At 46.9% G+C, this 20,417-nt stretch overlaps 1 protein-coding gene, 1 long non-coding RNA gene and 1 other non-coding gene across 9 annotated transcripts in view; 1 reads left to right on the plus strand and 2 right to left on the minus strand.

The window, feature by feature from the left end:
- LOC128335725 (uncharacterized) overlaps window positions 1-3,294 on the minus strand; it is a 399,851-nt gene extending 396,557 nt beyond the window's left edge. For 2 of the 4 annotated variants that reach the window (XR_008311702.1, XR_008311700.1), the window contains exons 1-2: window positions 3,016-3,294; window positions 1,320-1,405 (exon numbers count right to left, since the gene is read on the minus strand). This is a non-coding gene — a long non-coding RNA (uncharacterized LOC128335725). The remainder of the gene's footprint in view (window positions 1-1,319; window positions 1,406-3,015) is intronic. The other 2 variants (XR_008311701.1, XR_008311699.1) reach the window with 2 other exon arrangements.
- Window positions 2,255-2,326, minus strand: TRNAA-GGC (transfer RNA alanine (anticodon GGC)). Its single transcript has one exon. It is a non-coding gene; the product is annotated as a tRNA-Ala (tRNA).
- Window positions 3,295-3,709: 415 nt separating the features above from the next.
- The window catches only part of DIAPH2 (diaphanous related formin 2), a 312,070-nt gene continuing 295,362 nt past the window's right edge, over window positions 3,710-20,417 (plus strand). For 2 of the 4 annotated variants that reach the window (XM_053274417.1, XM_053274419.1), the window contains exon 1: window positions 3,711-3,969. In XM_053274417.1, coding sequence (XP_053130392.1) covers window positions 3,817-3,969 — 153 coding nt within the window. In that variant the 5' untranslated portion in view covers window positions 3,711-3,816. Of the gene's footprint in view, window positions 3,970-5,534; window positions 5,786-20,417 lie in introns of those variants that run through there. The other 2 variants (XM_053274418.1, XM_053274420.1) reach the window with 2 other exon arrangements.

Here is a 20,417-nt window from a genome sequence, read left to right on the forward strand (position 1 = left end):
TTGTAACAGGACTGGGATGCTGCCAATGCCATTACCTACTGCTGAAGTTCAGCGTGTTTGCAACTACAGTATTTACGGTGATCATACCTTTCAACGGCAGTTCTTAACCCTGATATTGCTATTGACTACGGTTAGGAGTTGAAATGCAGAAGAAAACTGGTGGTGTCGCTGATACGTCCTGCACAAATTGAAGTCCTTCTGGGCCTGCACCATGGTACTCCCAACCAAGCGGACTCAACCCCCAGCCAAGCTATTTACATGGGGAGAGGGAAAAGCAAACACACTAGGGCTAGACATGATTAAAGCCATGCCTAATTTGGCCCTAAGTCACTGATTCAAGGTTGGAAGGTAGAGCCAAAAATAAACCTAGCTGAACTCCATTCATCTCCAGGTAGGGCTTAAGGTCAATAATGGAATTAAATAGTCTGACATAGCCTCAGGAATGGATTGGAGCACTTCTAGTCAATTACATTACCTCCAAATATTAATCAATTTCAACATGCATACTTGAAAACGGCTCTTAGGACCAGCACGACACTTTCCCAGGAAAAGGATGAACATGATGTTTCCATGTCAGATGCAACATAGTCTTTTAATACTGACTTCATGACCCTTTGTCAAACACACAGAGTTAGTCTGCTTTATTCTCCCATAGAAAATAATGCGGGTTAAACATGCTTAAGTTTAGATGTCAAGCAAGGACACAATCCGGCCCGAAGAGAAACACTGAAGCTCTTTCTCACAATCAGTGAGAAGAGCTTCTGGCGGGTCTGCAGAAGAGCCCTGGACAGCCGTATCGGCCGCCCACACGATTGCTGGCTCCATCACGGAGCCGGTGGAAGCCGTGGGGATTGGGGGCTGCCCGGCCCCTGGGAGTTCCAGGATGCCCTGGGTGAGCGTGCAGGGCATTCTGGAGAGACCCCTAAGGCCGGGAGGCTGGTTGTAGCCTCTGGGTCAGGGGTCTACTCGTGTGTTGCCATACACCGTGGCGGCACACAAGCAAAAGAATAATGTTAATGGAGCTCTTGCTCCGTTACCCTCATTTCAGGGGAGGGGGAATTAGTTGGGCTAGCCGCCTGGGAACCACAGGCTCACCCGGTGGTGCTGACGATCAGTAGAATGCGGGCTAGGTTCCCTTAGCCCGCTTTCTACTAATTGTGGGAATAGCTTTACTGGTTTGGGTTTTTAAGGAGTAGTCCCCTACTTCTGAAGAATTGTGGATATTTAGAATGCACTGCTACACACACTTACTTGTGTGCAAGCTCCATTCTACGCATGCGCCACTGTTAGTTGCCAACTAAATAATCTTGCTTACTGACCTTCATATGTACAGATAGAGTAAAAGGCAACTCCATTAATTTCACAACGGCACCATGTCACAGTTGCACCACAAGTGGATTTAATTCTGTAATGCAAAAGAATGTCGCTTACTGCATGCCAAAAGGTTTTGGTTTATGCTCCTAGGTTATATATTAGCTCCATTTACTTACAAATGAATATGTTTCCGTCATTATTGCAAGCAATTAGAATGTGTAGAATGGGTACGGGAACATATGAATCAGTCTTTTTCTTAGTGCTTTAAATTTATGAGTTGAATAATTGATTTAAATCACATTGCTTTAAATCAATTCCCCTGTACAGTTCTATGTTGCTCTCAAACAGAATACACTAACACTGCATCAGTAAAATAATCCATTTTAGATCTTTAATGATTTTAGATCTTTGGATCTTTACAGATGTTTAGATCTGTAAATTTTTCATTGCAATTATCTGCCAAAGTTTACATTCCTCCAGCTCAATATGGTTTTCCAATATGATTGGAAGGCCATATTGTTTTCCTATTAATAACAATATCCTCTTTTAGCAGAAACGGCACAACTTAATTTGAAACAGGGTTCATCAAGGCATTTGCTCTGGAATCTATTTTCAAGGCCAGTTCCATATTTGTAAGGGGTGAAAGAATAATAATTGCCTATGATGAGCATGTGCAGAATGCCTTTTCGTCATTAATGCTTAACCACCACTTGATACCGTTTCTCTGGAATCAGGGGAGATTGCAAAGTAAGAGCATGTGACTCCTAGAGAACCGTGAATAACCAACTGCAAGGTTAGTTCTGGACAACACTTTGGAATAGTTAGGAACATAGGAAGCTGCCTGAGTCAGACCCTTGATCCGTCTAGCTCAGTATTGTCTACACTGACTGGCAGCAGCTCTCCACGGTTTCAGGCAGGAGTCTCTCCCAGCCCTACCAGGAGATGCTGCCAGGGATTGAACCTGGGGCCTTCTGCATGCCAAGCAGACACTCTTCCATTGAGTCATAGCCCCATTCCCTTACTAGGACTGTTTGTTGATGATAACGAGTCCAGAATGCTGTCGGTCTTCAGCTGGCCCAGAATGCTGCTGCAAGGAAGCTCATGGGCGCAAGTCGCTTCATGAGTATCACACCCATCCTGCGTCCGCTTTGTTGGTTACCGGTCAGCTTCTGGCTGGATTCAAGGTGCTGGTCTTGACCTTTGAAGCCTTACATGGCTTGGGGCCGGGGTACCTGTCGGACCGCATTTGCTCATATGAACCTGCCAGGGCCCTCCGTTCATCGTCTCAGGCCCTGCACATGGCCCTGCCACTGACAGAGATCTGGTTGGCAGGGACCAGAGACAGGGCCTTTTCGGTTGCGGCCCCTCGGCTTTGGAACGCCCTCCCTGAGGAGCTTCGCCCTGCTCCCTCCCTCGGGCCTTCTCCGTCGCTGCCCCTGGATTCTGGAACGTGCTCCCTGTTGAAACAAGAGCCTCCCCATCTCTGGCAACTTTTATTTACTCACCCAGGCTTTTAATTAGATTGATAGTTTTGAATAATTTTAATACTGCGTCTTCAATGTTTTCAGTGATTTCAATTGTTCATTGATTTGGTGTTTTAATTGATTTTAACCGTAAACTGCCCAGAGACGCACGTTCGGGGTGGTGAAGAAATGTTTTAAATTAAAAAAAAATAAATCGATCGATAAAATAAACCCTTACCCAGACCACGGAGTGGGTTGTAGTGGATACAGCTGTAACAGCTCCTCCTCCTCTCCCTCCAAGGCAGGCAGCAATTCAACTGATGCCAATTTCTGTGTGTTGTGGTGGACCTGCCTTGGAGAAGCTCTTCCTGTTGGACTGCCACCTGCCCTGCCTGCCCTAGAGGGACAGAGGCACTGGCCAGCTACAACTAAGGGCGGAGGGGGACAGCCTGTGCCCAGCCTTTCCCCCAGGCCCCCCGCAGGCCCTGCGCCCCCCACTCCCTCCCCTCCTCCCTCTTTGTTCCTTCCTCCTCCTCTTTCATCTCTTCCTCCCCCCCCTCAGCCGGGCACCCACTTCCGCCAGTCCCTTCCTTTCGCCTTCAGGAGCCGCGGCGCCCTCTCTCCTCTCCCCCGCTTCCGGGCCCTCCTTCCCGTCCCCCCTCCCTCCGGGGGGTGGGCAGGGGCGTCGCCTCAGCCACCGCCTCGGGCGCCTGCGCCTGCGCAGGGCGCTGCCGTCCTTCCCTCCTCCCAGGGCGCAAGCGGCTGTCTCTCGCTTCTCCTCTCCCCCGCCCGGAGGGAGAAGACGCGCATGCGCGGCAGGCAGGCCGGCCAGGGAGCGAGGGAGCGCGCAGCCAGCGAGGAGCGCCGGCTGCCCTGACAGGCGGGCGGGCGGGCGGGCGGGCGGGGGTCGAGGCGGCGGCCAAAAGCCAGCGAGGGAGGGAGAGGCGGTCCGTCCGTGAGCGCCCCCATGGGGGCCTGAGGAGCGGGGGGTGGGAGGAGGAGGAGGCGGAGGAGGAGGCGGCCTGGGGGAGCGGCTGGCATGGAGAGCCCGGGGGCCGGCGGCGAGGAGGAGGCGCTGCCGCCGCCGGGGAAGATGATGAACCCCAAGCGGGGCGGAGGCGGCGGCGGCGGAGGCGGCGGAGGAGGAGGCGGGCGGGCCCCCGAAGAGGAGAGCAAGAACAAGCCCAAGCTGGTGAGTGCGGGCCCCGGGGGGGGGGGTGGAGAGGGGAGGAGGAGGAGGAGGAGGAGGGGGGGGGGGCAGCCCCAGCCCCCAAGGCCGCCCCGCGGCCCGCGGCCGCCTCGCTCCTGGCTTTGCTGCGGGCTCTGCCTGCTGATGAAGCCTCTCACTCCGGCGGGGTCGCCCGCTCCGCTCCCCGCAGGGGGCGGCTGCTGCTGCTGCTGCTGGACTACAAGGCCCATCACCCCCAGCTGCAGGGTGGGCGGGGGTTCTGCAGCTCCGGTCCCTGGAGGCTGCTGCTGGACTACAAGGCCCATCACCCCCAGCTGCAGAACACCGTGGGGGGGGGGTGGCAGCAGTGTTCTGTCTAAGAGGGGATGCCAGAGCTTGTGGACTGCCACTCCCATAATCCCCAAGCAAAGGGTATTGCAGCTGGGGGTGCTGGGAGTTGTAGTCAACAAGCTCGGGGAATCCCTGGATGGTGACCCTGGATGGTGCTGGACTCTCATCATCCCCAGCTGCAAAACGCTACAGGCTTTGCAGGGATTCTCAAGCTCCGGTCCCCAAATGGCGCTGGACTACAGCTCCCATCACCCCCAGCCCCAATGACTGTTGCCATTGGCGCTGGGGATGATGGGAGTTGTAGTCCCTTGCTGGGGGGCCGGAGCTTGAGAACCCTATGTGTGCTGGTTGCATTGCTGTTTCCACTTATCCATCCTGCGTTCGCTCCTGGTGTGGTCCTCGTGTTCTTGGATGTTCTATCTATTTATAAACAGACCCTCTTGTTTGGTCTCTTATTTATAAACAAACTCTTGCTTTGTTCATTTTTTGCTTTTGTTTATAAACACATTCACATTTTCTTTGGTTTTTGCATTTCTAGTTATTTATAAACTACTCAACTCATTTTGTCTCTTCATACACACATTCTACCTTTTGGGGGGTTATTTATTTATAAACTAACTACCCTGTTCATTTTTATCTCCATTTTACACAGATTCTGCCTGTATCTTTTGCTTTTCTAGTTATCTTCCTGTTGTAGTTCTTTATAAACCAGCTACTCAACTCATTTTTGCCTTTTCATTATATGCAGGTTCTACTTGTAACTTTTGTTCTTGTATTTATTTACAGATCACCCCACTCATCTTTTCACTCTGTATATAGTACACATGTTCTACTTGTATATTTTCCTAGTTATAAAAAATTATTGCATCCTTCTTCTGTACACACACCTCCTCTTGTATCTGTTCTGTTCGGGTTTTTTAAACTTCTGCTCACTTTGTTATCCTTGCATACATACACAGGTGATTCATATATTGCCCTTTTGTGTAATTTAGCAGCCTGTGGGGAAAGGGTACAATAATCTGCCCCGCCCTTAAAGCACAATTCACCATACAGTTTTAAGGGCAGACTGAGATGTAGGAAGCTGCTTCATGGCAGGGAGGTAATTATCCTAAATGTGATCCCCTGCTCCATCAGTGCAGACCTTGATGGTGTTAAACGGGCAGCAGCTGCAGGGGTTGGTTCACAAGATGGCAAGGCTTTTTTTTTGGTGGGGGGGGGCACCTGGCAGGAGAGAGGAGGAGAATGCCTTGACTGGGCTTTTGGAAGGCCTGTGGTTGCCAGCTTCTTTCACTGGCCCTATTCCTGTACCATGCAGACAGGCTTGGGGTTGCCAAGTTCTCTGGCCCATGTACTTACTACTTTATAGAGGTGTGGTCAGCAGTAGTCAAACTGGCAAAGCTTTTCCATGGTGTGGAACAAAAATGTATTTACTGCACAGAAGTTCCAAGTTTAAAGGGCTGCTTCAATAGTTGGCGGTCCTTTGATGGAGGTAAGCAACCACTTTGAATAGGCTTTGTTGTGCTAATTTCTCTGGCTCCAGTCACTTCCATCACCTGCATGGCAAGAAGAAGCCTCATCTGCTCCATTTCTGCCGGTTGGGTTCTGTTAACAACAATATAGGGCCAGTAAAGTCTAGCAAACTTGTGCAGAGAGTTGCACTAATGAAGTTTACTCTTTGGGAGAGGAGAGATAGATAGGGTAGCCACTTTATTACAGTGTTCCTGTGCTTTTGCCGGCTGTGTACCTAGTAGATATTTAGTGGGTGCACTTTCTTTCTGGAGGTGCAGTGTTGGAACGCTTCACCTGTTGATCTCTGCCCGCCATGTGACTGAAGGTATATTGAAGCCCTGCAGTGCTGTGCAAGGTTTCCCCTTTATTTTCTTGATATAATTCATGGATCTTAAACACTTCTGTTTAATAATACTGGTGTTTAATAATTGCAGGCCCCCCACCCCACTGCACCATCCCCTGCTAACTGAGCAAAGAGGCACCTTTCTAAAAGGTGGGGATTCTCTTCTAATGAGCAGGGGGAGAGCAACTGGCCCTCTCCGTCCCCAGCACAGCATCACTCTACTGGCTGTTGCTGGTGTCTTATCTTATATTTCCTTTGTAGATTGCGAGCCCTTTGTGGGACAGGGAGCCATTTCATTTATTTATATTCATGCACCGGCTTTTGGACCTTAGTTGAAAAGCGGTATATAAATATTCATTGTATTCGTATCTTCAAGCTAGAAGGCACACCTGTTAAATTCTGTTCATCGGAGCAATTAAGGGGCCTTGAGTCTTGTTGCCGGGGGTGGGGTGGGGAGTGGTAACTCCCTTGGGGCAGAGTGGAGCTGGGTCAGTATTTGGAGGATTCCCAAGTGCAAGTGACTATCTTGGGATGGCCTGGAGGTGCAGGGTGGGTTCATGGCGGTTTTGGGAAGGAGCAAGGGTTGCATTTGAGGCTAGGGGTGGCTTGGAAGCAGCCTTTGGGCTTCCTTTATAAAAGAACTTCAGTGTGGTGTTTATTTGATGGAGCAGGGCTGGCATGGCATCTGCTTAATAGGTTACTCAGGGCCATCTTGGGTAAGAGGGTTTGAGTAGGGTGTGTTGGGAGGTGGGCTGACTGTGAAGTTGGTTCCACAGTGGGAGTGATGAAGTGTGGTGGTAGTGGAGAAATGGTTTTGGCTTGAGGGACACCCTTGGGGTAATCGCAGTAGTAGTGGTGGAATCTGGGAAGGCAAATGGCAAAATGATGGTTTTTGACCTCTTGCGTGGTGAACCCCCAAGATCTTGCCTTGGGCAAGTTTAATTTTGTGGTAGCTGTTCTGCAGGCAGCCACTGCTAATGTGGGCTTGAAACCTCGTGTTACATACAGGAGTAAAATGAGAATGGGGCAATAAATTGTGCGGCACACTTGACCTTGACCTTTCTTTTTGACAAAGTACATAGGGGTGGGGTGGGGTGGGGGAGTTCCTGATTTGTAACTGCTGAAGAGCTGCTTTTCGTGCCTCATCTCCCCCCCCCCCTTTGCATCCAGTGGTATGAATTTGGTCCTCTTACTCACTTTGGAGACACCTAATGGCACAGCGGGGAAGCAACCTGCCTAGAGAGTGGGAGGCTGTTGGTTCAAATCCCCACTGGTGTGTTTCCCAGAATATGCGAAAGTCCTATATTGGGCAGCAGCGATATAGGAAAGTGCTGGAAGGCATCATCTCATACTGTGAGGGAGGAGGCAATGGTAAACTACTCCTGTATTCTACCAAGAAAACCACATGGTTCTGTGGTTGCCAGGAGTCAACACTGACTCGATGGCACGATCTTTCCTTTCCAGTTGTCCAGACCCTGGGCTTTCAGTTCCATCCACTAGTGTGTAGGCTCATTTGAAGAGACTCCGCTGGATCTCAGCTAGAAGGCACTTGCCACTTCCCTGGTTGTTGCAGTCTTTCTTGTATTCCCTCAATGGATGGCCTTGACTTCAGCCAGCTTGGGCCACTGACTGTCTGGGGAGTTAGGTTTTAACTTAATATTTTGAGCATCCAATCCTTGGTATTGAATGATTCACTTTTGCCATGTCATATTTCTCTTTATTTTAATAAATATGTTGCCTTTAAATTAAAAGCACTTGGGGTGGTTGTTGTATGTTGTTTTATGCAACACAGAAACTTAATTTAAAACTGAAAGCGGGACAGAATGAGAAAAGTGTTAGAAACCCTGGGCAAATAAACAGTTCCTTTGCCTGGTGCCAAAAGGACAGTGAACTTGGCAGCAGAAAATCATGATCTGAGAAGGTGTTTCATATGCAGGTTGCCACAACACAGAAGGCCCTTCCACTGGTCATCATCTGCCCATGGTAGACCCCAGTCCTTCGTTTATTTGGGTCCTGTAGAGCTTTAATTCTGGGGTCAAAATGTGAAGATCTATCCAAAATAAAAATGGCCAGTGGCTACTTCCACTGGCCATGCTGTATGTTGAACAACAATTTTATATTTGCTAAGCAATGATGATGAAACAGATTGTTTCGGCACACTTTAAAAGGCCAGTTCTTTTTGTGGCATGAATTGCCTTTGCCATTTGATAGCTATCTTTAAAGGGTGACATCAGTTTAGGAATTCTTTCTTTGTTCTTGTGCTTTAATGGGATAATATGGCCACTTCTCTGAAAAATAAACTAATGCAGCATAAAAGACCATCTAAACCAGGGCTGCTCAACTTCAGTCCTCCTGCAGATGCGGGCCTACAATTCCCATAATGCCTGGCTATTGGCCACCGTGGCTGGGAACTATGGGAGTTGTAGTCCAAAAACAGCTGGAAGGCCAAAGTTGAGCAGCCCTGATCTAAACTCAAATGTTCACTCTGACTGCCAGTGCCTTTTCCATCTCTGCTTCCCTAGATCCTTTCAGCTGAAGGTGCTGAACATAGGAAAAGCTGATGGAAAGCATGTGGTTCTATCAATGAACTGCCTGCATAAAAAAGATGTTGGATACCTTGTTTCATGAACCTAAAGAGTTTCCTGTGTTTGTATGTGTCTGAGGCTATCTTCCCATGTTCCCGTGTGCAACTTATATACCAGGACACAGTGTGAATTTGGCCAAAGTGTTATTTTCTGTGTTGTTCCATTTTCTGGAACAGCTTCCATATGTACTAAGTTAGAGTTTAACCACACAGATGCTGTTTACAAATTATACTAGTCAGATAGATTTTATTTTGTGATACGTAATACTTGGTTGGGTTCCAGATCTGATGAATAAAGCAACTTTTAGAACAAGCCTTGACGCATTTTCTTTGGGAGTGTGTCAAGGGCTTTCTTTCTAAAGCCAGCCCAAAAATTTAGGAGCCAGGCAATGGACACTTGACAAAATTAATGGACTTAGTGATGGACATTGTGGAGGGGGAGGGTGAATGGGCATCACTTTGCCAGTAACCTACTTGGAACAGAAGCAGGGCTGCCTGGGACAAAAAAGGTGAAACAAGCACCCCTCTGAATGTCTAGGTGTCATGGATAAATATCTAGGCACCATGGCTCCCTGGCACCTGGGATTTGTCAAGTTCTTTAGAAAGACACCAAGCAAAAAGCTGAGGTGTCCTGAATCAGAGCTGTCATCTGATGCCATGCAGAACTACGAATGTAAGAAGCTGCTTTGTTTGGAATCAAACCATTGGTTCACTTAGCTCAGTATTTAGTCACCTTAGGTGGCGCAGTGGGGAAATGCTTGACTAACAAGCAGAAGGTTGCCGGTTCAAATCCCTGCTGGTACTATATCGGGCAGCAGCGAGATAGGAAGATGCTGAAAGACATCATCTCATACTGCGCAGGAGGCGGCAATGGTCAGCCCCTCCTTAATTCTACCAAAAGAAAACCACAGGGCTCTGTGGGCACCAGGAGTCGACATCAACTTGATGGCACACTTTACACTTTAAGAGGCAGTAGCTCCAGTGTTCCCTCTAACAGGGATTCCCAGATGTTGTTGACTACAGCTCCCAGAATCCTCAAACAAAAGCCATTGCAACTGGGGATTCTGGGAGCTGTAGTCAGCCACATCTGGGAATCCCTGTTAGAGGGAACACTGAGTGGTTGTCCAGACCTTCAGATGAGTTTTTCCTAGAGCTGCCAGGGATTGAACCTGAGACCTTCTGCATGCAAAGCATGTGGTTCACTGCGGACCCTACAGCCGTGTCCCTTAGGAAGGCATGGCTATTGAAATCATGCCTGACTGTTGCATTAACATGGAGCTGGCGGAGAGATTGGCCTGAGTGTTGCATGAGAACCACAACACTGGATTGTAGCCCAGCTATTGAAGGTTGCAGCTTGTGAGCAGAGCACAAGGCAGCCTAGCAGACCTTTGGAATGGGGTGCCAGGCTGATCTGGCAGTGTAGCAGTGCTAAGGGGAAGGATTTGTGTTCAAGGCTTGGCATCTGTGGGTCGCAGCCTTAGCTCATGGGAGTAATGCTTTGATTTCCTGGCTGTGATGCATTACCGACTCATACAGCTGCCTCTTCCTCCAACTGACTGTGGCTAAAAGGAGCTGCTTTTGGCTCACTGCTTCTAACAGGAAACCTTCTAGGGTTTTGTTTTGAACTACTTAATTTGATTTCCAACGTAACTTGATTCAAAGCTCTTTACACGCAGGTTTCAGTGGGTGGAAATGGGAGTTTAAGTGGGTGGGCATCCAGCCCCTGTGCCACTTCCCCCCACAAGTGCCTCCGCACCAGTAGCCATTTAAGGCTGGAAGATGGACTTTGTGTGTGTGTGCGCGTGTGTGTGGGGGGGGGGGGTAAGGTGACCGCACAATACTGGTTTCCAGCAGGACATTCAGGAGTGGGAACACTGGCAACCAACACAATGAAGTCCTACGTCTTGAGTTCATGATGTGAGTAATACTTTGGTTTCCTGGCTGTAATATATTACTAACATGTACAGCTGCCTCTTCCTCCAACTGACTGTGGCTAAAAGTAGCCACTTTTAAGCCACAACTTCGACAGGAAATGTATAGATTTCTAGAAAGATGCACTGCTTCCTTGTGTTGGGTGCCTACTGAATGCCCTGTTGGAGAAGCAGCATCATACTGTACATGGCTGTTGCCTTTTTTCTAGCCTTGAATGGCTGCTGGTTCTACGGGAGAGCTTTAAGCAAACTTCTCAAGAGTTCTGTGAATGCAGAATTGGTGGGGCGCAAGTTTGTACTCGGTTGCATGTATCCCCAGGTGAGGAAGCAAGTGACACACTGCATGTTGAATCAAGCTCAGTAGCATATTTAGATTGCTGCCCTGAAAGCTGGGCTAATGCTCTGTCAGTTTCATAATCAAATGGTTAACTGCTGAATGATGCTGCACACCTGACCTTGGTGAAATTGACACCTCTAAAACCATGCCTCTGTTCTGCATAGTTCATAGCTGTGGGTTCATTATCTGCAGATTTGCATATCCACGGTTGGGTAAAAGACAGGCAACCTCAGCATGTGCTAAAAAAATAAGGGAATGGTGGTGGTGGGAACAAGTTGACCTCGTGTATCCACGGGTTGGGGGTGGCCGGAAGTGACCTTGGTGGTCTTTTCCTGCGACAATTTTGTGTTTCGGAGCTTCAGAATAGCTCAGTGAAAAGAAAAAAACTGGTGATTTTAGGCTGATTTGGGGGCATTCTAGGGCACAGCGCAAATTGGGGAGCAGCAGAGCATGTTAGGGAGCTTCCCCCTACATTTCACCCCAAGGTTTGGCCGATTTTTTGGAAGCCCAGTGCTGATCGCCATCTCTCTTCTTCCCTGCACTGTTGAGTACTGTTCTCCAGCCAACGCTAGGCATCATTGGCTGGTCTGTCTGTCTGTCCATCCGTCCTTTGGTAAACATCTGTGCTTTGTCTGTTCCATTTCAGGAGCAAACAAAGCACAGAGTTTAGTTGCTGGAGAGGAGAGAGAGAGAGAGAACCTGTGTGTGAGGAACACTATGATGGCCTCTGTCTGCTTGTGGCTGGTGTCACTGCTTGCAGTGGGCAACAGACATCCAGGACTGGTGGCAGCCATCTCTCCGGCTGTGCTGTCTGCCATCCCCCTCCCCACAAGTGTGCATTTTTTTTTTAGTACTCACATTCAGGAGGGCCGGACATCCAGAGTGATTGCTGCCGCCGATCCGGATGCAGGCCATGAGTATTGTTGTGGCCGGTCTTTCTAGCAGTGTGAGTGCCACTCAAAGGTATTTTGCATGCCACTTTGGATACCTGCACCCGGGGGGGGGGGTTGTTTGCTGACCCCTGAGCTAAGCCATGAAAAATATTGCGGATGTTGAAAACAATGGAGGAGAGGGAGAGGAAATTGGCCTGCTTGAGTCTCTTAATGGCTCATAGTATCCTGGGGAGGCGGGAATTAGTGTTGGGAAATATGGGCAACAAAGTTTAAGAATGCTCTTCCGCATTCTGTGCCAATTGGTTTCATGTGGGGGGCGGGAAGGATGGAAGAAGCAAATTTTGTTGCTTATTCTGCAGACCCTCCTCTTCTCCCCCCCCCAAGCAAAAAGGTGTTGAGTATGGGAATGGCAACCAGCCCCCCAACTGAACCCTTTTCTGTTATAGCAAAGTGGGGCTAGGTTTCAGGAGGATGTCAGAAAAAAGCTTTTCTTTCCCCCATCCTCCTGAAACCTGTCCCTCCTCCCCTGCAGGGCTGGCTGAAGCCCTGAATAGCAGCACTTTTGTTAGGGGCTGGGGATATACCACTACAGTATGTTCCAGGCCTGTCTTTTAGACATCTACCATACTTTAACCATTTATTGTTCCTGGAAAAAGATAAGCATTCAAGCCTTATGTCGATGAGCTCAGCCTTGCATCTGTTTCCCCAGGAGATCCATTATGTCACTCCACTTTCAAATAATTCCTTCCCTTGTTGAGAGGGGAGTGTGGTGTCTCTTGGGCTGTTCAGAGACTGCATCCTTGGCATACCTTAATCTTCACAACTTTGACCAGGCTGGGAGAGAGGCCTGCTTTTATTTTGTTAAATGTGGACTCTGTTTTTATAACATCAAGAAAGGAACCTTTATTTCAGTTTGAGTGTATCAGTGGTTCCCAACCTGGGGGCCTCCAGATGATGAACTCGCATCATCCCCTGCCACAATATATTGTAGCTGGGGCTGATGGGAGTTGGGAGAGCCAGCATGGTGTAGTGGTTAGAGTGCTGGACTAGGACCGGGGAGACCCGAGTTCAAATCCCCATTCAGCCATGAAACTAGCTGGGTGACTCTGGGCCAGTCACGTCTCTCTCAGCCTAACCTACTTCACAGGGTTGTTGTGAAAGAGAAACTCAAGTATGTAGTACACCGCTCTGGGCTCCTTGGAGGAAGAGCGGGATATAAATGTAGAAATAATAAATAATAATAATAATCCCCATATTCTGACCTATAAGTGTCATTGCTCACACTTAGCTTACCGGAAGCTGCTTGTGCTCTTCCTGCTCCTGCATGAAAAAGGGAATTATAAACTGAGAAGGCATGGCAATCTGTTCTGTTCAACATGCAGCAGTTATTCCTGCTGAAATAGTGGCGTTTCCCAGAGCTGTCAGGCAGTTTTGATGGTGGTTCTGCATTTAAACCTATGACCTTATATTGTTTGATATTAATAGAACTTGGTGCACAGGAGGCACTCTGCTGCATCTCCTAGTGCTGGGTTAAAATATTAAGTTTCTGTTGCTCCGTACCCATTTTTATAGTAAGCTGCAAAGCTGGGGGTTTGGTTGTTCACATGACTGCAATGTCATGTGGCCAAACCTTAAGCCATTTATAGCAACCTAATGCTAACGAGCAGGATCACAATAGGAAATGGCATTGCAGTATTAGGGGGAATTGTCTTGACATTGACATTTTTAAATTGCTTTTAGTGAGAAACTGAACACTCATGAGGCTGCCTTGGAGGAAAAATTAAGTTGTGGCTCACTGGTAGATAGGATGCTGAATAAAACAGCTGTAGCTCTTCCTTCATCCAGCAGTTTATCCCACCCAATGATTTTTGAAGGGAATAAATCCCCTTTTGCTAAGGTTACACTAGTTGAGTAATTTGGAATCATGCCTGTGAACGTAACATCTGCAGGAAATGTTGAATGGGCTTTCTATACTGTAACAATACTCCAGGTGGAGTTATGTTTAACAAGGTTTCATTATGTCACCATGCAGTTTGTTTTAACATAATCTAGTTTAGAGCGATTTGGTCAAATCTGAATGTAACAGACTTGAGGAAGACAATCCTGTCGGAGGTGAGACATGAGTTAAAAAAAGGACAAATGCCTCCTCATTTGGGAATCTAGCCAAACCTGTTGCAGTTAGAAATTGTGTTTAAAGATGCCAGTCGTCATCTGAAAATACTTGGTAGCTAGTTCCTGCGGGTTTACTAAACTGACTTGAAGATTCCAGAGGTAGAGATAGTGTCACAACGGATATATACACCACTTTTCGGCAAACGTTTGTAAAGCGGCTTGCATAGCAGAAGGAATGAGAACCTGGTTCTCTGTCCCAAAAAGGCATCCCTGGGAGGGCTGGTATGTTGAGCTCAGTAGGGACACTTGCTTTGCTGCCCCTGCTAAATATGTGAGCCACTGCTTTAAAAATGGTCAACACTTTGCCCACTTGGCAGGGGTTATGAATCTATGAACATGATCCAAATTAAAGCACTCTTTCTCTCCACCACCACCACCCTGCTGTGGAAGGAAATAGTGCTGGCTTGATTAAAATCCCATTATATCTTCGGTCTGACCAACATTACATAGGAAGCTGCCATATACTGAGTCAGACCATAGGTCCATATCACTCAGTATTGTCTACACAGACTGGCAGCGGCTTCTCCAAGGTTGCAGGCAGGAGTCTCTCTCAGCCCTCTCTTGGAGATGCTGCCAAGGAGGGAACTTGAAACTTTCTGCTCTTCCCAGAGCGGCTCCATCCCCTGAAGGAAATACCTTCCAGTGCTCACGCTTCTAGCCTCCCATTCATATGCAACCAGGGCAGACCCTGCTTAGCTAAGGGGACAAATCATGCTTGCTACCACAAGACCAGCTCCCTTCTTATTGAAGGAGTTTAATTTCTCTGTTGAAAATGACTTGACTTCTATTTGTGTCGGTCTTAAACTTTAAAAGTCTCTCCTAGAGATTCTTCACTGTCAGTTGCCTGTATATTCTGTTTGTAATTTTGATTAAGGATTTATTGGATGTGTAAGCCACCTAAGGGTGCAGTGGGGAAATGACTTTATTATCAAGCCAGAAGTTGTCGGTTTGAATCCCCGCTGGTATGTTTCCCAGACTATGGGAAACAACTATATTGGGCAGCAGCGATATAGGAAGGTGCTGAAAGGCATAATCTCATATTGCGTTGGAGATGGCAATGGTAAACTGTATTCTACCAAACTGTATTCTACCAAAGACAACCACAGGGCTCTGTGGGTGCCAGGAGTCGACACTGACTCGACGACACCCTTTACCTAATTTACCAAAATGCCTTCGTGGTTCTTACCATCTGCTTTACTGGGATAGATAAACTGCCTAAAATAGGCGCCGCACAAAAATTAAAAATAACTTGGGTCTTACCCCCTTTCACTTGTTAAGGGGAGGAAAGCAAAAGATCTTTCTTGGATTTGGGATTCTCGATAGTCCCATTTCAACAAGGTGTTGAAATGCAGCAGTGTGTGTTGCAATAAATACCTTCAACCCCAGAGAGGGGGATTGTATATGGAGGGTTAAGGGGCTTTCCTAGTGGAAGTGTCTGAAAGCTCTGCAATGTCAATTTGTTCACTTCTCACCTTTTCCCTTCCAGTGACTCTTCTTGTTTTTAAAATGAGCAATTTAGAGACTTTACCCTTTCTGGCTCTCAAAACACAGTATGTAGAGCTTTCCAGTAATCATTTTCTAGTGCTCTTAACAACAGTTTTCATTTATCCTTTGGACTTATGTTGACAATCTGTTGCTTTGAGCCTTCTAATTTGGATCAGACCGCTGTAATAACGTTGGGGGAAAAACATTTAGGGGAAAACAGACCCATTAAACGTCTAGCAAATGCATCTTGTGTTTGTGCTCCAATTTAATCATATATGTTTAGATTGGGAAGCTGTAACCATGTTGATTTAACTTCTTTTGGCATACATGAACTGGAAGTGTTGCAAGTTGTAAACATAGGAGAACAATATGATAAGCTTGCTCTTATATCTGATTATAGCTAGCTTACTTGCTTAAGATTCTCAGACTGGACTTTAGCTGTGTCTGTGACTGGCAGGACCACAGAAAATGCATGTTAGCCATAGGTGGGTCCGTAGCATAGTCATACCTCACAAAAGTTTGAGCCTATTGGAGGCCTGGGCGTTGCATTCAGGATAGCAGGACAGCAGTTGAAATGTCCTTATCTAGCTTGTTTGAGAATGAGAGCAGGTAGGCTAGAGCTGTCTAGGCGTATTGGGAATAAGTTCTAATGAATTTGTTGAGACTTTGGAGTAAATGTGCATAGATAGTAAATTGGGTTGACTTGGGGCTGCTTCAGCATCACTGAAGAAACTCTGTTTTAAGATGCTTATGTGTGTTGTATCTTAGTCCTGAAAAGAATGGAAGTTCAGGTGGCTCATCTGAGTGGGAAGATGGTGTTCTGGAAGGGGTCAGATGCACAGGCTGGAGGATGCTTGTAGATCCAGTTCTGTTACTAGAGGCCTGAGGATCCATCAGCTTAGGCTGGTGCAGCGACTGTGGTCTCTTCTGGACAGTGATAGTCTGGCCATAGTTCTTGGGATGTGGGTACATAAAAGAACATCTGCTCCCATCTCAACATACCAGTGCAACATACCAGGTCATCGTAGGAGGTCCTCCTTCAGACTCCATGTCTGAGGTAAGCCAGGTGGTGACCTGGGAAAGACCCGCCTTGGTTGCCGCATTCTGACTGCCTTCTTAGGGAGACTAGCCTAGCACCTTCACTGTTGTCTGGTGCCAGGCCCAAGACCTCTTTATTCTCCCAGGCCCTCTAAGCTGTCCTGACAGTTCAACTACTGTAGTAGTACGGTTTTGTTGTGTAGTACTATATCGGGCAGCAGCAATATAGGAAAGTGCTGAAAGGCATCATCTCATACTGCATGGGAGGAGGCAATGGTCAACCTCTCCTGTATTCTACCAAAGACAACCACAGGGTTCTGTGGTTGCCAGGAGTTGAAATCGACTTGACGGCACACTTTACCTTTTATGTGCTACGTCAATTTTCTGGAAACAATCCTTTAAGTGGTGGATGTATAAAGTTCTAATTAAAATGGTAACATTTGAATTCTGTTTGTCTTGTGTATATTGTGGTGTTCTTTTCCCAAAATGCACACAACCATTTTAATCACAATTTCCTTCCCTAGCCAAACCGACCCCTGTCCGCTCGTCATGGTAATGAGCAGACCAGGGTTGGTTTGGCTAAGGATGGAAATTGTGATGATGATGCATACTTCCCATGCAACATTGCCAGCTCCTTTAATTGCAACTGATGTTGGCTAAGCAGCATGTTGGAACAAGAGCAGCAAACAAATCCAACAATTTGGAATATAAATAAGTTCAAGTGGCCACTGGAATTGATGGCTGTTCTAGTCTTTTGGACTAGCATAAAAATTGAAACCATAATCTGGCATGTGTCTAAGCATGTTGAATATGCACAACATCCACGCCACTGCAACTCTAGAACTTCGTAGGAATCTTGTTTCAGTTTTGCATAATATTATTTAGCGGGGAAGTGTTTAGGCTGCTGAAGACTGTGCGATATGCAAAATGGTTTGCAATATAAGTGTTTTGCTGAAACAGGAAAACATCTGAATAGTTGGAGAACTAACATGAGGCCCTTATTTACTCTGGTTCAAGCTTTATGTTGTGCTTGAGAGTTATGCCAAATGGACAGCAGTCCAGATGAAGCCATCTGTCCTTTATAAGTGGCAAACACAATAGAGACTCTTCCAGTTTTAGTTTGAATGCACCTTAATTAAAACAAGTCATAACCACCAATCTTATGTCAGCATAGGGAAACTGACTAAACTGCTCCTACAATTACCCATAACATTCTTGGGCAAAATCCATCCAATGTCTACAGGTCAAGTTGATTCAACTTCTGCCAGCTTGGCAATTGCAAAGAGACTGAAATGGTGAGAAACAGCAGCATTTCTAATGTGGCAAAGAGTCTGTGTGAAGTGACCCTCTGCTTATGTATGGTGACTTTTCATTTTCTTTTCTCAGTGCCAGCACAAAATACTTCAAGCTCAGAAAGAAACATAGGCAGGCACCAGGCAGAGAAGGTATCCTGTTAAGTTTAATTTTGCTTAAGTCGGGGCTTGCCACATCCCAGATATCAGGGGGCCATGGCACCTAGAAATGTAACCAAGGCACCTAGACTAGCATCTTTAGGGAAAAGGAGAAGCCAATTTTTCCTCTCCCCTCCTTAGTGTCCCTCATTAATTCTGATAATTTTGCCAAGGCCCAATGTAGAGTATAAGCGAGGTTGATTGATTAAGTGCCGTCAAGTTGGTGTCAACTCTTAGCAACCACATAGATAGATTCTCTCCAGAGTGATCTGTCTTCAACTTGGCCTTTTAGTTCTCTCTGGTGCATTCGTTGGTGTCGTCATCGAGTCCATCCACCTTACTACTGGCCGTCCTCTTCTTCTCTTTCCTTCAACTTTTCCCAGCATTATGGACTTCTCAAGGGAGCTGGTTCTTCACATGAGTCCGAAGTATGATAGTTTGAGCCTGGTCATTTGTACCGCGGGTGGAAATTCTGGATTGATTGGTTCTAGGATCCATTTGTTAGTTTTCCTGGCTTTCCGTGGTATCCTCAAAAGTCTTCTCCAGCACCAAAGTTCAAAAGCATCAATACTTTTTCTATCTTACTTCCTCAAAGTCCAGCTTTTACATCCATGGAGTGTCACGGGAAAAACCATTGTCGGAATGATTCTAATCTTTGTGGATATAGACAGGTAACGGCATCTAAATATCCTTTCCAAGGTGGGCTAAAGACCACCTCCAGCCTCAAAGGCAGGATGCCTCTGAGTACCTGTTGCAGGGGAGTAACAGCAGGAGTGAGGGCATGCACATACCTCTTGCCTGTGGGCTTCTCAGAGGCATCTGGTGGGCCACTGTGTGAAACAGGATGCTGGACTAGATGGGCCTTGGGCCTGATCCAGCAGGGCTGTTCTAATGTTCTTATGTTCTTATTGCAACCCTGCTGAGTGCTAGTCTGTGGCTTATTTCTTGACTGCTGGATCCTTTCCTGTTGACAGTTGATCCTAAAAGGCAGAAGCTACCCACCACGTCAGTGTCTTCATTGTCAATTCTGAGGCTGCTTGCTGTACCCGTTGTCATTAGTTTCGTCGTCTTTACATTTAATTGTAGTCCCATTTTTTCACTGTGCTCCTTGACTTTCATTACTAGAGCTTGCAGATCATCTGCATTCTCAGCTATCAGAGTGGTGTCAACAGCGTTAGTGCAGGTTATGGATGTTTCTTCCTCCAACTTTAAAACCACGCTCATCTTATAAGCAAGGTTACTTAGTGAGAAATAGTATGGATATGTACAGTTTCTTAACTGTATACATCTATGGGGAAAGGTGGATACCAGCACCTTAAATTGGAGTCTGGAAACCGGCTGTCAGTACTGCTGCATAAGCATTGCTGTTAGATTTTCCACATTCATCTGCACCATGCATTTGGCTGATCAAAATGAGTTAACAGTTTTCCTACTGTAGGGTAGTATCTGTAGGGTAGTATCTCTTAAAAATAAAATGTTAATCTTCAGGGCCACACATTTTAACTGGCCTGGTGCTGTCCCCGACCCATCTTCCCAGATCCGTCTCACTTTATGCAGGGCTTTGGAAACACTTGAGAGTGAGGCTGTGCCTGGCACAGAGACTCCTCCAGGCTTTCTGTGATGCACAAATAATTCAAGAGGGGAGGGTTCTCGCTACTTGCTGGGCATTCCAGTGCAAGCCATTGCAAAAAGCTTATGGTTGCCCCTAGCGACCCACGCTTGTAGGCTCTGGTTTGTCTTGGGAAGTTTGGAGAATGAGAAAAGAATGCTTGTTAGCAATCTCCTCCTTTGACAAACACATTTTTTAAAATATGCAGGGAGCTGGGACTTGGATACCACAGAATTAACTGCTCACCTTCTTATGTATGTTTGTTTGTTTTATATATTTTTATACCGCCCAAAACTTACATCTCTGTACATAACTTACGTTATGTTGGAGAATGCTAACTCTATGTTAGGTTATCCTAAGCTTGCTCATTGGTTCGAGCTTTCTTTAGTATAGGTCTAGTAAAACCACTAGCATCACTTCAAAACTAGTTACAACCTTTGCTTTATCTATGAGGTGTAATTAGGCCATTTGGTGTCCTGTTGGTTTCATGGCTCATGGCAAACAAAGTATAATCTTCGGTGCTAGGCGCGCAGTTGTGTTCTCCCACATTCTTGTCCTTGTGGCTTGGTGGTGTGTATTCTAACTAGAAATGGTGGGCGAGGCTGCTCAGATCCTGCCCTGCTCTTCCACTGCTCTCATTCCTGTTGCTCGTTCTGTGGAGACGCCTAGTGTTCAGTGGCGAGTCATTCCGAATGGTGGAGCCCACACACTTTCCAGAGAGATTCTTGTCTATGCGCTAGGTTAACTGGTTAGTTGTGTAGCAGTATTA

The sequence above is a fragment of the Hemicordylus capensis genome, chromosome 11 (genome assembly GCF_027244095.1).
Source record: "Hemicordylus capensis ecotype Gifberg chromosome 11, rHemCap1.1.pri, whole genome shotgun sequence".
Classification (NCBI taxonomy): domain Eukaryota; kingdom Metazoa; phylum Chordata; class Lepidosauria; order Squamata; family Cordylidae; genus Hemicordylus; species Hemicordylus capensis.